General features: G+C 48.2%; 1 protein-coding gene across 4 annotated transcripts in view; it reads left to right on the top strand.

Moving 5' to 3' along the window:
* Window positions 1–13,628, top strand: part of STK25 (serine/threonine kinase 25) — a 38,438-nt gene extending 24,810 nt beyond the window's left edge. Inside the window, exons 9-14 of one of the 4 annotated variants that reach the window (XR_486267.2) lie at window positions 396–510; window positions 4,951–5,022; window positions 5,120–5,271; window positions 10,275–10,411; window positions 11,101–11,324; window positions 13,409–13,628. Coding sequence is in view for 2 of the 4 variants with exons in the window: in XM_007669125.2 (XP_007667315.1) it covers window positions 396–510; window positions 4,951–5,022; window positions 5,120–5,271; window positions 10,275–10,383 (448 nt within the window). In the remaining 2 variants the exon portion in view is untranslated. Of the gene's footprint in view, window positions 1–395; window positions 511–4,950; window positions 5,023–5,119; window positions 5,272–10,274; window positions 10,412–11,100 lie in introns of all 4 variants that reach the window. The other 3 variants (XR_005660164.1, XM_007669125.2, XM_007669132.3) reach the window with 3 other exon arrangements.
* The last annotated feature ends 137 nt before the right edge of the window (window positions 13,629–13,765 follow it).

Raw genomic sequence — 13,765 nt, 5'->3', positions numbered from 1 at the left:
TATACATGTATCCTGATTCGATGGCCCACTCTTTCACAATCTCAGACTTTGCATAATCATTTAGGTGGGAAAATAGTTTTAGAACTAATCTAATCTAACCAAGAGTTGGACTCCTCACCTGCCTTGGGAGAATGGCACAGTACTGGTTGAAAGCAACCACTCGATACAGTTCACTTCCATGCAGCTCCTAGCTCAGCTTAATAGCCAGTCTATTGCTGGAAGTTCTAAAATGGAAGTTTCCTTCCTCCCCACTTTCCCACCAGACTCCTTTGCCATTCTTTTTATTGCTCCAAGGAATGCTTTGAAAAGTAAGATTTTTAAGTAAACCTCCCTGCATTGGTGAATTTTGATGCCTCATGAATTCAGTATGTATTTCATAGTGCCTTCTTTTTCAGTGACGGTGATGCTGAGGATGGAGACCAAGGTCCCATCTGGACGTTTCCCCCCACCATTCGCCCAAGCCCCCTCAATAAACTGCACAAAGGAATGGCTCTCAATGGGTCGCAGAAGGTGAGTCTCTCGTGGCCTTGCCCGAAAAACCCGGCTAAAAGAGGAGATGTGTTTGGTAGAAAAGACAACTCTCTTCTCTTGCCCAAATGTTTTCTCAGAAGCCTGGGGTTGGGGTCAAGTCTGGTCCAGACCTGAGGTGGGTCAGGAAAGGGGGGTCTGGCTGAGCTCTGCATTGGGCATATGTTGGGGGCACTGGAATTTCAGGGCCTGGATGAACCCCCGAATTTAAGAAGATTGGCCTGCAGCCTGGGTTCCCACTTTACTTTGGGAGTATGGGGGGTGAAAAGGGGATGGGGATTTTCGGTGTGTTGAAGACTAGGAGGGGTTAGACTTTCACAAACTAATAGGTCAGAAAGCCACCATTTAGGGTCATTTCAGTCCCGAGTGGGAACTCCCAGGTCTTGTCTGATGCTTGAGGTGAGCTAGCCTGACCGTCCAGCTCCAGAGGTTGAAGGGGCCATTCCTCTCCCATCCCTGCCACTGCCCCCAGAGAATGGGCACCCAAGCCTTGCAACTTGGCCAGCCTCAGGTGGCCAAATCTGGGTGATAAAGGCAAGAGAAATGTAAAAACATTATACTTCCTTCCCCTTCTGGGGGAGAGGGGAGAGTGGTGTCTTGCCCAAACCTTATTAATCTGCTGGAGTTCTTTGAAGGGAGCCATAGCAGTATGGATGGAGGGGAACCAGTGGACATTACCTTGAGATTTGTATTTATTCCCTTCTTTTTGGTCCTTGGTGTATTATCTTTCTTTATGTATCCGTTGCCAGGCCCCTTCCCCACTTCATACTTTGGGTGCCGGGGACTGTGTCTGATTCTCACTAACGTATTCTTTGTCCGTGCTCAGTATAGTCAGAGGACCAGGGTTCTAGTCCCCACTCCACCACTTGCCTGCTGTATGACCATGGGCAAGGCACTTAACTTCTCTCTGTCTCAGTTCCCTCTTCTGTGAAATGGGTATACAGTACCTGTTCTCCTGCCTTCTCTAAGCCCCATGTGGGACAGGGTCTGTGTCCGACGTGATTATCTTGTATCTCCCCCTGTGCTTCATACAGTGCTTGCTGCATAGTAAATGCTTAACGAATACCACAATTATTATTATCATCATCATCATCAGTGGCATTTACTGAGTGCTTACTTTGTGCAGAGCACTGGGCTAAGCATTTGGGAGAGTACAGTACAACAGAGTTAGCAGACACGTTCCCGGCCTACAGGCAGCTTACAGTGTAGAGGGGGAGACAGACATTAATATAAATTATGATGCTTGTTACAGAGTTTTGTATGGAGTAAGAGCCCAATGAATACTCAATTAGTAGTAGTAGTAGTAGTAGTAGCAATGATGATAATAATGTTTAAGTGCTTACTATGTGCCAGGCACTGTATTAGCACTGAGGTGGATACAAGCAAATCGAGTTGGACATAGTCACTGTCCCATGTGGAGCTCAGTCTCGATCCCTATCTTCCAGATGAGGGAACTGAGGCACGGAGACGTGAAGTGACTTGCCCAGGATCACACAGCAGAAAAGTGGACATGACCATCTGACTCCCAGGCCCGGGCTTGGTACAGTACGGCACGCTAAACTGGCGCAAGCCCAAATAAGCCCCCAGAGCCCAAATTCTAGGAACTGTGGGTGGTGGCTCAACTGGTGCCAAGCTCTTGGTCTGGGCCTCCCTTTGGCAGAGCATGGGTAATGCGTTTGTGTCTGTGTGATGTTCGCCCTTTTGGGCCGCTGGGACCTGTAGAAGTTCAGAATTTAATCCGTGCCTTTCTCTGGTAACGTTGTCCTTGATGCCTCCAGTTCTCTTGTAACGTGAGGGTTGCATTCTTGCTAGTGCATTAAGGGAAACTCATGCGGTATTATGCACTCCAAGTGCGTGAACAAAAGCTGTTTATTTCTGAGCCCGCAGAGGGAGGTGGTCAGATAGGCTCATGTGGGATGATTGTTTTCTAATTCTCTAACCATATACTAGCTTTCTAGCCCCATGTTGTGGCAGATGTGAGTATACTTGTAGTGCCTGTGTACCGCTTCCCCTCCCTCTGAGGATCTGGGGCTCTTACAGGTAGAGAGCACTGCTCTGAGGATCAGGAGACTTGGGTTCTAGTCCTAGTCCTGCCCGTGGCTGGCTGTCACGGGGGATGCCCATCTAGGCATTTGGCAATGTACTGCCCTTGCCTGCCTCCTAGTACGGCGGTCAATAAAAACAAATACTGGATGCTTTGGGAAGTACAAAACAAAGAATAGGCACATTCTCTGACCACAAGGAGTTGACTTTAATAAGGGAGACAGACATGAAGACATTTAAAAATACAAGTCCACGTAAGTAATTGGGCGTACAGTCGAATCACTGCATTCACAAGTACTGAGGGTGGGTATGGTCATGGTCATGAAGCAGTAGAAGTAGCTGATGGGGTTACACAATTTAGGGGTCTGGGAATTTACCAGGGAAGGCTCGTTGAAAGAGGTGGGATTTTAGGAGAGCTTAGAGAAGCCTGACTTAGTGGAAAGAGCACAGGCCTGGGAGTCAGAGGACCTGGGTACTCATCCCAGCTCTTCCCTTTGCCTGCTATGTGTGTGCGGTCTTGGGCAGGTCACTTAACTTTTCTATGCCTCAGTTTCCTCATCTGGAAAATGGGGATTCGATACCTGTTCTGCCTCTTATTTAGTAGGAACCCCATGTGGAACGAAGACTGTGACCTGATTATCTTGTACCTAGATGCTTAGAGCAGTGCTTGGCACACAGTAAGAACTTAACAGAGGCTATTATTAGTAGTAGTAGTATTACTATCACCACTACTAGTATTTTGAATGTTGGGAGGACTGATCTCTCAGGTTTGGAGAGGGGAGAGTTCCAAGTTGAGGGAACAGCATGAGCGAGGGGATGAAGGTGGGAGAGTTGAGCCTGAGGTAGTTAGATTTGTTTGGCAGGAATGAAGAGAGTGAGTCCGGGAATAGTGGTTAAAGGAAGCAGAAAGGTAAGGCAGGGTGGGTTGATGGAAATCCTTGAAGCTGATGGTGAAGAGTTATTTTTGCTGGGGAGGGACAGGAAGCCGATGGAGGATTCTGAGATGAGGAGAGATGAGGCCCGAGTGAGACATGAAGAGCATCTGGGTAGTCGCCTGTGGTATAGATTGGAGAGGCTGGAGGACCAACGAGGAAGCTGATTTAATAATCTAGCCGTGATCCGACCAGACGTTGTATTGGGTTGGCAGCTGTTTGGGTGGAGATGTAGCTTAGGAAGAGCTGGCAGTCGATTGAATGTGAGTGTTGAAAGACGGAAGCAGGTTGCTGGGGTGGCGTTACCGACTGAGTTATAAGGAAAAAGAAGTTTAGGGGCAAAGGCCATCGAGACCATTTCTTCTGTCATTCTCGACGGGAGAGGCCATCATCATGGGCTGCAAAACCTGTGATCGGCAAAGAAAGATAGAAGGCATCTAGTTCCTGTGGCAATTATGTCAAACTGCTGTCTTAGGCCTCTGAAAGGACTAGTTACAGTCACCCCACAATGCATCCAGTTTTGTTTTGAGGCCATACCCCACACCTACACCTGACCTGCTGTTCTGGCCACATGCTACAGATAAGTCCCAAACTCCCTCTTTCACCCCCCAGGGCGGGCAGCACAGTGTGAAGTGCGTGCAGAGTTTTTTATGGGCAGGAGCCACTTTGAGCCAGAGGGACTGCAGCGCAAGGCTGGCGTTGTGTCACACACACCCGCCAGAGCCCACGGGTCAAGCCGGCCATTCTTCCCAATTTCCCTTGGCCTCGTCCCACGGAATGCGCTGGGCACGTTCTTCAGTTAGAAAGCTTCACCGATGATGGCGTGGCCCCAGCAAGCACAACTGGAACCAGGTCTCTTGGTTTCCAGAGCATTTCTTCATTCATTCATTCAGTCCTATTTATTGAGCGCTTACTGTGTAGTGCTCATTCCACCAGACATCAACAGGGCTCGTCCCTTACTCCATTCAAGATTTTATAATAGCTTAGTGACGTCTACAAGAGCATACGGAGTACAGAAAGGAATTTTACTTTTTCTGGAGCTTCTGGATTGGATCTTAATTTATAATAATGGAATATGCCTTTGGGGGAAAAGGACCCAGTGATACAACCCCATTATCCAGGAACAATCTGATTATATCATGGGGTTCACCTGGAGTGGGCTTCCTCTGGGTGCTGTAAGGTGGGAGTGGTAGGCTTAAGCGACCAAGCACCTCAGAAAGGACTCTTCATTTTTTCTAACTCAAAACTGCAGATGGATGTGATTTGAAGATGCCACATTTAACTGTAAACAGCCCAAGAGGGCACACGGACAAATCCCAATTCATTTCATAAGTCTCATGTCAGAGTGGGTTGTAGAGAGGCCCGAAGTTAGTTGCTTTCTGTGCGTTACTTCACTTTTGCCTTTCCCAGGGGCCCCTCATGACTCTCTGTATGTTTCATTTTTCAGTCAGCCGAGCCCATCAAACGGCAGCCAAGATCTCAGTGTCTCTCCACGCTCGTCCGGCCCGTCTTCGGGGAGGTAAGGAGTCTGCGGCGGGGCAAGGGGGCTGAGTCTTTTCTCAGAAAGGGGAGGGATCACTTAGGTGCAGCTAGATTTTTTTGTTTGTTTGTTTCAGAAGAGGGAAATGAAGACAAGCTTTGGATGTCATACTCAAAGGCCCGATCCAGTTGGAATGTGTCATTTTAAGTTTTTAAAGGACTACTTGTGTATGTTAGATTTGGAACCAATCCTCTCGCTACCCAAACTAACACTGCGGAGTTATTTCAGGTTAAGTTGGCTCTGGCTTTGTTTTTCGCCTTGGTCTTCCCTGACACTCAAGTGCTCTTACTTTCCTGCCCCTGGTTCTGACTTTAGTAACTGCTGGGAGTAACCCCTGCTGATTCCCAGGAAGAGCTCCGGGTGTGGACTGGTGCCTTTGGTCTAGGGCCTCAGGGGGCTTAGTTGTATTAAGCCTGAGCTCAGCCTCGGCTCAATCCCCTAGGAGGCTCCTTAGTGGCCAAAAGGCGGCCTCGATTCGTGATCCTATGTGGTGCATGTGATTGCCTGCGCACCAGAGCTTGGTAACCGGCACACTCTCACTGGGGATCCAGGGGATCAAGGAAGCTATTGATCTAAGCAAATGTGGTTTAGGTGGGCCATGAAAGGCAGACCTAGTATGTCTGAAAAACAGGGGACGGGAATGTGGAATTGGATTGGTAGTGGTTTGACCCAGAGCACTGCAAAGTCCACGGAGGAGGAGGAGGAGGGAAGTGATAATGTGGGGCTGTAAAAGCGAGGCTGTTCTTCCATACCAGAACTTTGAGACTTCCTTGGCAATCCTCAGGATTGCCTGCAGAAAGCACTGGAATCTCTGCCTTTCAGGGTGGAGAACATTGTCCTGGCTCAGATCGATTACAGATTTCTCAGCTCATGACTCACTCAGATTTTGGGTGGGGTTCCTTTTACTGCTCTCGCATTTGATGCTGGACTGAATCGAAAGAGCCTGCCTTTCGGAGTTGCTTTCTAGGGCAGTGGAATTTAATCTCGTCATAATGTTGGGAATCAAAGTCCAGCTTACTGTTCAGACTGGGGCAGGGTTGGTGGCAAGTGCCAATGTCACGAGAGTGGGCTGTTAGGTGTGGAACTCAGAGTGAGAAATCTGACCTCTGTTGTCTCGGGGAAAGAAACGGAGATTCCGATAGCCAGGCTCCTATCTTTCCTGCTGGTGTCTCACTTGAACTCTGCTTTCTTCTTTTGGGATGGGCTTCTTCAGCAGAGTGGTCTAGGTCTCGAGTAGCCCAGCCAGGCGTGACCCGTAGGTAAATACGTTAAGAAAGCGATGACTGAGTTTCCCTTTGTCCTCTTTTTGAAAGGCATTTAATGGAGCAGCGTGTTAGAGAAGAGTCGAGTGTTTTGAAATGGCACCGTGTTCGGGAAAGGGGTTAGTCTTTGCTCAGGGATTAAGGTATCCAGATAGCAAACTGACCGGTGATAGTTCTTACTGAAGGGAGTCAAATTCCCTCAACTCTGCCTCCCTGTCAGTGTCCAGCCTTCAGCCTCACTCAGGGCATCCTTGGATCCTGGCTGGGCATGTGTGTTCTGTAGGAACTTAAAGGGATCGCAACTGAACGCGAGAACCTGAACACGATGGTTTTGGTGAGCTGCACTTCCAGGTTGGCACTAGGTTCCCAAGGCTTTCCAGTAGTCCCTCGTGGAAACAGATGCCTGGCTTTTCACACAGGCGGCCATGAGGCTTTTCACTCTGTTCTCTGAGAATGAGCTGCCTCAGCCTGTGAGCTCCCTGTGCTCTCACCCCCTCAATCTCTCTTGCTTGATGGGGGTCTTTCTTCCAGTTCCTTTCCTTAAACGATTCTGCCTCTGGACTCCACTGATGTTGTGTGTTTTCCCAGTTGAATCCTTGAAAGCTTAGAAGAAAAGGCAGACTCACCAGATTCCATGTTTGTTGACTTTAGCCCCTGTACAGTATTGGCTGGCATCTTTTCCCCTCTGGCAGGAAAACATCAGTTGGGATACATCCTCCATTGTCTGAACTCCTAGGAGTCCTAGGAGGCTGGCCAGGACTAGGACCCCTGTCAGGATGTATTTAGCATATGACCAGTAGAAGACTGGGGGCAGAGAGAAGCTTAGGTTTGGAAAAGATTGTTGTCACATGGCTCGACTATACTTAGGCTGTCGTCTGTCCTTTTGTGTAACTTAGTGGAAGTAAAGTGATTTTCAAGGAATAGTGGATACTGCAAGCAGGACTGATTTCTTAATAGCAGTTTTATCTCAGTGACACGGAAGGGTGAATGGGCCCTTGCAAGGGGTGCCCATGAGTGTAAAGTGACCAGAATGGCAAAAGTGACAGTCACAGCCTAATTGCCATCCCACTCTTCATGCTCATTCTGGCGAGGCTCTCTCCCTGCTGTGGGATCATTCTCACTCAGGTTGTTGAGACCAGAAACTTGCTTGACCCCGGAGCCTATTAGCAGCGCAAGGTACACTTGAGTACATTAAGTTCCCAGGATCTGCGTAGCCTTTTTTCCCCTTGCTTCACTCATCCCTCTCAACTTTTCCCTACTTCTACCAGCTCTTTTCAGTCTTGAGTTTTCTTTTTTTGGTCTTCTGACACTAAACATCTGCAGTTTGATTATGGCTGTGGGACATATTTTGAGTTACCTGCACAACATCTGATTTTTTTCATCTGTTATTGCCGTCAGCCAAAAAAGTACAAGGGCCCACAGGCTGTAGGAATTCCCAGTGAGGAGCCTGTATCCTTCACTGTGAGCCAGCCCTGTTAAAACATGCAGGCTGGGAGGGGAGCTGGCAAAGGCAGGATAAAGGAAGTCGGTTTTCATGGTAGTGAGGTAGCACCAGCCCTTCCCCATTGGTCAGGCAGAGCAGATGATTTTAGGTCAATTCCTTGAAACAAGGAAGAAAAAAATAGTTCACTCCATTGCATTGTCAGGAAGTTCAGATGGGAACCAGTCATTCAGTCAGCAGTTGACTGGAAGCCCTGTGCTGAAATTGTTACCCAAAGATGTGTGTTTCCAGCAACCTCCTCAGGGCTGGGGATATACACACTCCTAAAACCATCCTGGGAGCAGGAACTTTGTGTTTCCTCAAACCCAGGAAGGATAGGGTTTCATGTTTTTTGGGGCTCTGGGTGTTTCTGCCAGGCTGTTATAAATTTGTGCTGTGATCATCTTCCCTTTAGGAGCTGAACTATATAACCCTCACCCTTCTTTTCTTATAAGGGTTGCTCAGCTTCCCTAAACTGAGGCCAGAGAGCTGAATGGTGTTGAGTGTGCCTTTGTGAGGGAGAGGGAGGAAGGAAAGACTGGATGCTGTGCTTACCCAGTTCAGGGCAGAATCTCCTTCTCCTGTCTCATTTGGTAACTATTTTTTAATTGGGAATTGTATTTCTCAGTGGCCAAGTAAGTCAGAATAGCACCAGCTTTGGCAGTGAGTAATATTTATTGAGCACTTACTTTGTGCAAGAGTACTGTACTAAAGGTTTGGGAGAGTACAATACAATGGAGTTGGTGGGCACGATCCAAGCCCACAAGGAACTTACAGTCTAGAGGAGGAGACAGTCATTGAAATAAATACAGGTGGGGAAGGGGTAAGTGCTATGGGGCTTAAAGTGGGGATGAATATCTCCTGTTTAAAGGGTACAGAACCACGTGCATCAGTGATAAAGAAGGGAGAGGCAGTTGGGAAATGAGGGTTTAGATGGGGAAAGCTTCTTGAAGTAGATGTGATTGTAAATTGCCTTTGAAAGTGGGTCCGTGGCCTCTCTGATATGAGGAGGGAGGGTATTTCATGCAAGAGGAAGGAAATGGGCAAGGGGTCTGCAGCAGGACAGACAAGATTAAGGTACAGTAAGTATCTGAAATTCCCTCAGCAGCGGGACCACAAACCCACATACTTTTCTGGTAACTGTGCTGTGTATCCACCAACCTGTGCCTCAGCCTGCATTCCAGTTTGGGGATTGTAAATTTGAAGAGTAGCTATCTTGATCCTGGGATTACAGGCTGAGTGCTCTAAGGACAGGGCCCCTTGATCTTGGTTGAAGGCAGTCTCAAAGATTTCTAATTGAACTTGACCATTGTTATAGGCAGTATATGATCCTGTAGCTTTTTGAGAAGGGCAGCATGGAAAGTTGTCAAGGCCGGCATGGCCCTCTTGAGAAAGGAGCGCTGTAGCGTCACTTGAGAGGGGCTGGGAGATTGGGGTTTGCAGAGATGGGACCACAAATTCCTCTCAGAATCGAGTTGCGGCTGAGGTGGTCTTTTCTGTTGCGGGATGGCAGGCCGCCAGGGTCAGGCCTAACTATTACATGCTTTATGCGTCCCCTCAAGCAGGGAGGTCTGAATGGAAGAGCCCTGGGTCGAGGGGAGTGAATTACTCTTGCTCTCTGGCTGTTGCAAGGCCTCTGGGCAAGCTTTGGGCCTTTCAGCTGCTGCCACTAATTCTAAGCAACAGAAAGGTGCTGGCCTTGTTCCTGACATTTTAGTCTGCATAACTCCTTCCCACTGGACATCTGGTACTTTAAAATGAAGAGAGGAAGGATTTAAGTGTCTGTTAGTAATCGGGCTTAGAAAAGTGCTTGGCACATAAATTGCTTAAATACCATCAATCATTGGTATTTATTGAGCACTTACTGTGTGCAGAGGACTGTACTAAGCTCTTGGGAGAATACAACAGAGTTGGTAATAATTGTATTTGTTAAGTGCTTACTATGTGACAAGCACAGTTCTAAGCGCTGGGGCAGCTACAGGGTAATCAGGTTGGATTACAGTCCCTGTCCAACATGGGGCTTACAGTCTTAAATCCATTTTAGAGATGAGGTAACAGGCACAAAGAAGTAAAGTGACTCACCCAAGGTCACACAGCAGACAAGTGGCAGAGCTGGGATTAGAACCCACGTCCTCCGACTCCAAGGTCCGTACTCTTTCCACTAGGCCACGCTGGTAGACACGTTCCCCTGCCCGCAACGAGTTTACGGTCTAGGGGGACTGTGTTCTGGCAGTTGCCGGCTTTGGAATCTTTTTGCTCTTAATTGAAGGAGAGAGAAAAAGCAGCGTCCCCACAGCTTACCCTGCCAACTCCCTCCTTTCACGGTCTTGGCCAGAAGGGGCAAAGTACCATCTCCCAGGCCAGTCCTGGGGGGGCCCTGCCCGGGGCTGCAGGGGAGGACAGAGGCTGCACCTGGTTGCCCTCTGGCCGTGGAGCTCTCTGCTCGAGTTGCTGGGGCTGATGGGGTTACTTCCTCTGTGTCTCAACAGCTCAAAGACAAGCACAAGCAGACCGGAGGCAACGTCGGCGCCATGGAGGAGCTGGAAAACGCCTTCAGCTTGGCTGAGGAGTCCTGCCCTGGAATCTCTGACAAACTGATAGCACATATGGTGGAGCGGGTTCAGAGGTAAGAAGCCTAGCTCTTGCCACCTGTTCCCTTCACGGGTCCCTCTCCTAGCTGTAACGATTGCGTGTGGGGGGGTCAGAAGAGGTAACTTGCTATTTCTAGGCTCAGCTCCATTAGAGCTCTCTTTCTTTGGAATGTCAGCCTACTCCTTCATTGCTTTTAGGATCATCTCCGAGGACCAAAAAAAAAAAATGTGAATAAACACAGAGGTTTGACGTCAACGTGCCTGTTAAGTGGCTCAGAGACGAGCTGTGAGAACTAGGGATAAAAGTGGGCTGGTAAATACTGGGCGTGACTGAATCTTTTGTGGTTTCTGCCCGGAGGAAGTGTCTCAGGGTTCTCAGACACACCAGCCCCAGTCAAACACCGTATTTTGGAAATGAGAAACTATTCACTGGGGTATACAAATTGCTGTCTGTTTCATCAAGCCGGTCTGTTCAATCAGTATTCTCTAGTTCCTGGGGCAATTATGTCAAACTGCTGTCTTACGCCTCTGAAAGGACTAGTTTCTGAGAACATTTAGGGGAGGTGGGAAGGGAAAAGTGCTGTCATTTACCTGTACAGGCTCGGGCTGTAGGACAAAGTGCCCAATGACCCAGGGTCTCACTTAGGAGTTGGGCGGGGATTAGTTCTGTTCAGTGTGTCGGGCAACCCACTGAGCGGATTTCTTGCTTCTGTCATCACGACAGGTTTTCACACAGCAGGAACCATCTAACTTCGACCCGCTGAGGAGGATTCCTGCTGCTTTTCCGTGGGGAGGGGCCAGTTTTTTTTTCAGCTTCATAAGAACTACATGTTGAAACAAACCACCACCATGTGCTGCTGGATGTCACTTTGTGCTATGGACTCTAGGACATTTCAGAACTTTAGGTTCATCATGTCTCCATGCCAACGAGGGTTGGGGGTTCATCGTGTAAGTATAATATGGTCCTTTGGAGGACCCGTGTGCATGGTCTGATTATCTTTTTACACCTTATTCCAGGGAGTTTCCAGTGGATATCTTTTTTTTTTAATTCTAATTGAAGCTTGTGAAAAGTTATAAAAAAAAAAGAGGCTGCTGCCGAATAAAGGTGGGAGGTTCTCCTCTTCAGCTACCTTTCAGAAGGGAATGTAAGGAAGTCGGTACCTTCTGTGCTTTCCAGAGGAAGTGTGGTCTTGTCAACAGACAGGAATGGTGTGAACGGAGGGGTTCTAGGCAGAAGCTCTTGCTTTCCCTCACACTACAGCCGTCAGTTGGGAAAAAAAGAGCCCCTGCCCAACCCTGCGTCAGCACCAAAAGTATTTGGCTTCAGTTCCCACTTGTAGGGTGGCAGAGTGGGAAGGAGGGTGGGAGCCTGTGCTTTTTGCTTGGGCTCCTGGCAGGCAGAGCTGTTCCCTTCAACACTCATTTAAAGGAGGATGGCATATGGAGGGGTTGGGGGAACCCTGAGTGGTTTAGGGCCACACAGGGTAGTTAGAGAGCAGCACCAGAGTGTGTGCGATCCCAAAGCTCTGCCTTCTCCCCTAGGGCCAAGATGGCACTTCCTCTTGGCCTTGCTACAGGGGTTCTCTTTGAGTGGAGTGCACATGAGCCATGAAGGGCTTTGTCAAGCCCCACTAACCGTGCACTCGAGAGTGAGAGGTTGCTAAGGTCAGGAAGAGGCCCTTACCTGGGCATCAAGCTGAATGATGCCAAATCCCCTTTCCAGAGGCCGAGGCTCTTCTCGGCTCCTAAAAGACTAAACTAAACATCACTCTAGAGCTCAGGCAGAAATGGTGCCTGAGAATGCAGTCTGCCCCAACTGCTCCGTGGGTCTTGGGCCTCCAAGAAAGCCTGCCTTTTCTCCTCATCCTATCAGCCTTAAGTGGAATCCAGTTAGCCAAAGCCAAGCCTTGCCCTCAACGAGCTGTCTCTGGGGCTGCTTTACTAACCTGTGCAAAAACATTGTGCCCATCACCTAGGTTAACTGGGGGCCCCTCAGTGCACCAACTGCAAAAAAAAAACCAAAACGAAAGCTGTTTAACAATGAACTTAAGTGCTGGATTTTTTTCATCTCAAGAAAAAGTCTGAAGCCATAGTCTACCTTCAGAAGAGTAAGCCCTTTCGTTCCCAGGCTGAAGGTAGGAAGGAACAGATGTGATGATTTACACAGGAATCAGGCTGGAAGGCCTGAGGTTTATTGGTTTGAGCAGCCAGTAGCAGGAGGATGTACCCAGGTGTCTGGCAGCCAGGAACAGAAGGAAAGAGCCCAAACGGCCCCTAAGACTTTTTCCCAGGGCGATGTGATACAGGAAGACAACAGAGAGCTCCCCTGCTGGTTCTCCTACTTTATAGTGTTCATGATGGTGGTAGACTTGCCTGTGTGATATTTAATCAGGTACCTTGTATTCTTCATCGGCACCTATGTCAGAAATTATCATTTTTTTTTTTAGGGAGTAAAATGTTCATCTGTTTCCTCTGGTATTTTGGGACAAAAGATTTTAGTTTTCAAAGATCATTGAAAGGGACCTGCCACTTTCAATAAAGAAATGAACTGAATCTGGTTGGGCGTGAAGCCCGTTTCTATTCTTCAGCCAGGGCGGTGGCTCACCTGTGGTCGACGTGTCTCCATAAGCCGATTCTAACCGGAACCTGCCTCCTTTTCTCTGAGTGATGTTGAGCGGGAGTTACTTTCGACTGTCTCAAAACCGTGCACTTTGTTTTACCCGTACATTTCTAGCTGAACTAAAAATGCAAAGCAAAGGTTGGGGCTAGCAGGGGTGATGTTTTAAATCACAACCTCGGCTTTGGAAGTCAAGTCTTGATCGCTTTTTCGCTCCCCGAAATAAGACCATTTTGCTAATGCTACTGGGCCACAATCTCCTCAAGGACCAACTTTTTCAGAAGACCCTGTACACTCACCGGTGACAGCTACAGTCTTGATCAGGCTTCTCATGTGTAGGTAAACCCGTTTGGTATATTTTTGGTAAAATTTGCCTAAATGAGTACTGGTTCGTCTGAATTCTTTTTTTCCACAGAGAGACTGGTTTGAAGAGGAAGTCTGAAAGGGACATTGGAATTGCCAAGGCTGAAAGATACACAACCTAAGGGACCATGTCACTGACTAGGTTTCTGCCAGTCCTGCGTAAAGCTTGGCTCTGGGCTTCTAGTTTCCTCTGTAAAGACAGGTTACCAATTGCTCCTCTCAAATCAGAGCACTTTGAACAAAGTGGAATAAAAACCTGTGTCCTAATTTAATCAACAGTATGTATTGAGTGCGTACCGTGGGCAGAACCCTGTAGTTAGTTCTTGGGATGGTACGATAGCGTTCTTCTCAAGGTGCTTATAGTCTAATGGGCATACACATAAAATAATTTACAGAGAGGTGGAAGAGA

The sequence above is a fragment of the Ornithorhynchus anatinus genome, chromosome 7, assembly GCF_004115215.2.
Source record: "Ornithorhynchus anatinus isolate Pmale09 chromosome 7, mOrnAna1.pri.v4, whole genome shotgun sequence".
NCBI classification, from domain to species: domain Eukaryota; kingdom Metazoa; phylum Chordata; class Mammalia; order Monotremata; family Ornithorhynchidae; genus Ornithorhynchus; species Ornithorhynchus anatinus.
The sequence above is the reverse complement of the archived record's forward strand: the minus strand, read 5'-3'. Positions and strand labels throughout refer to the sequence as shown.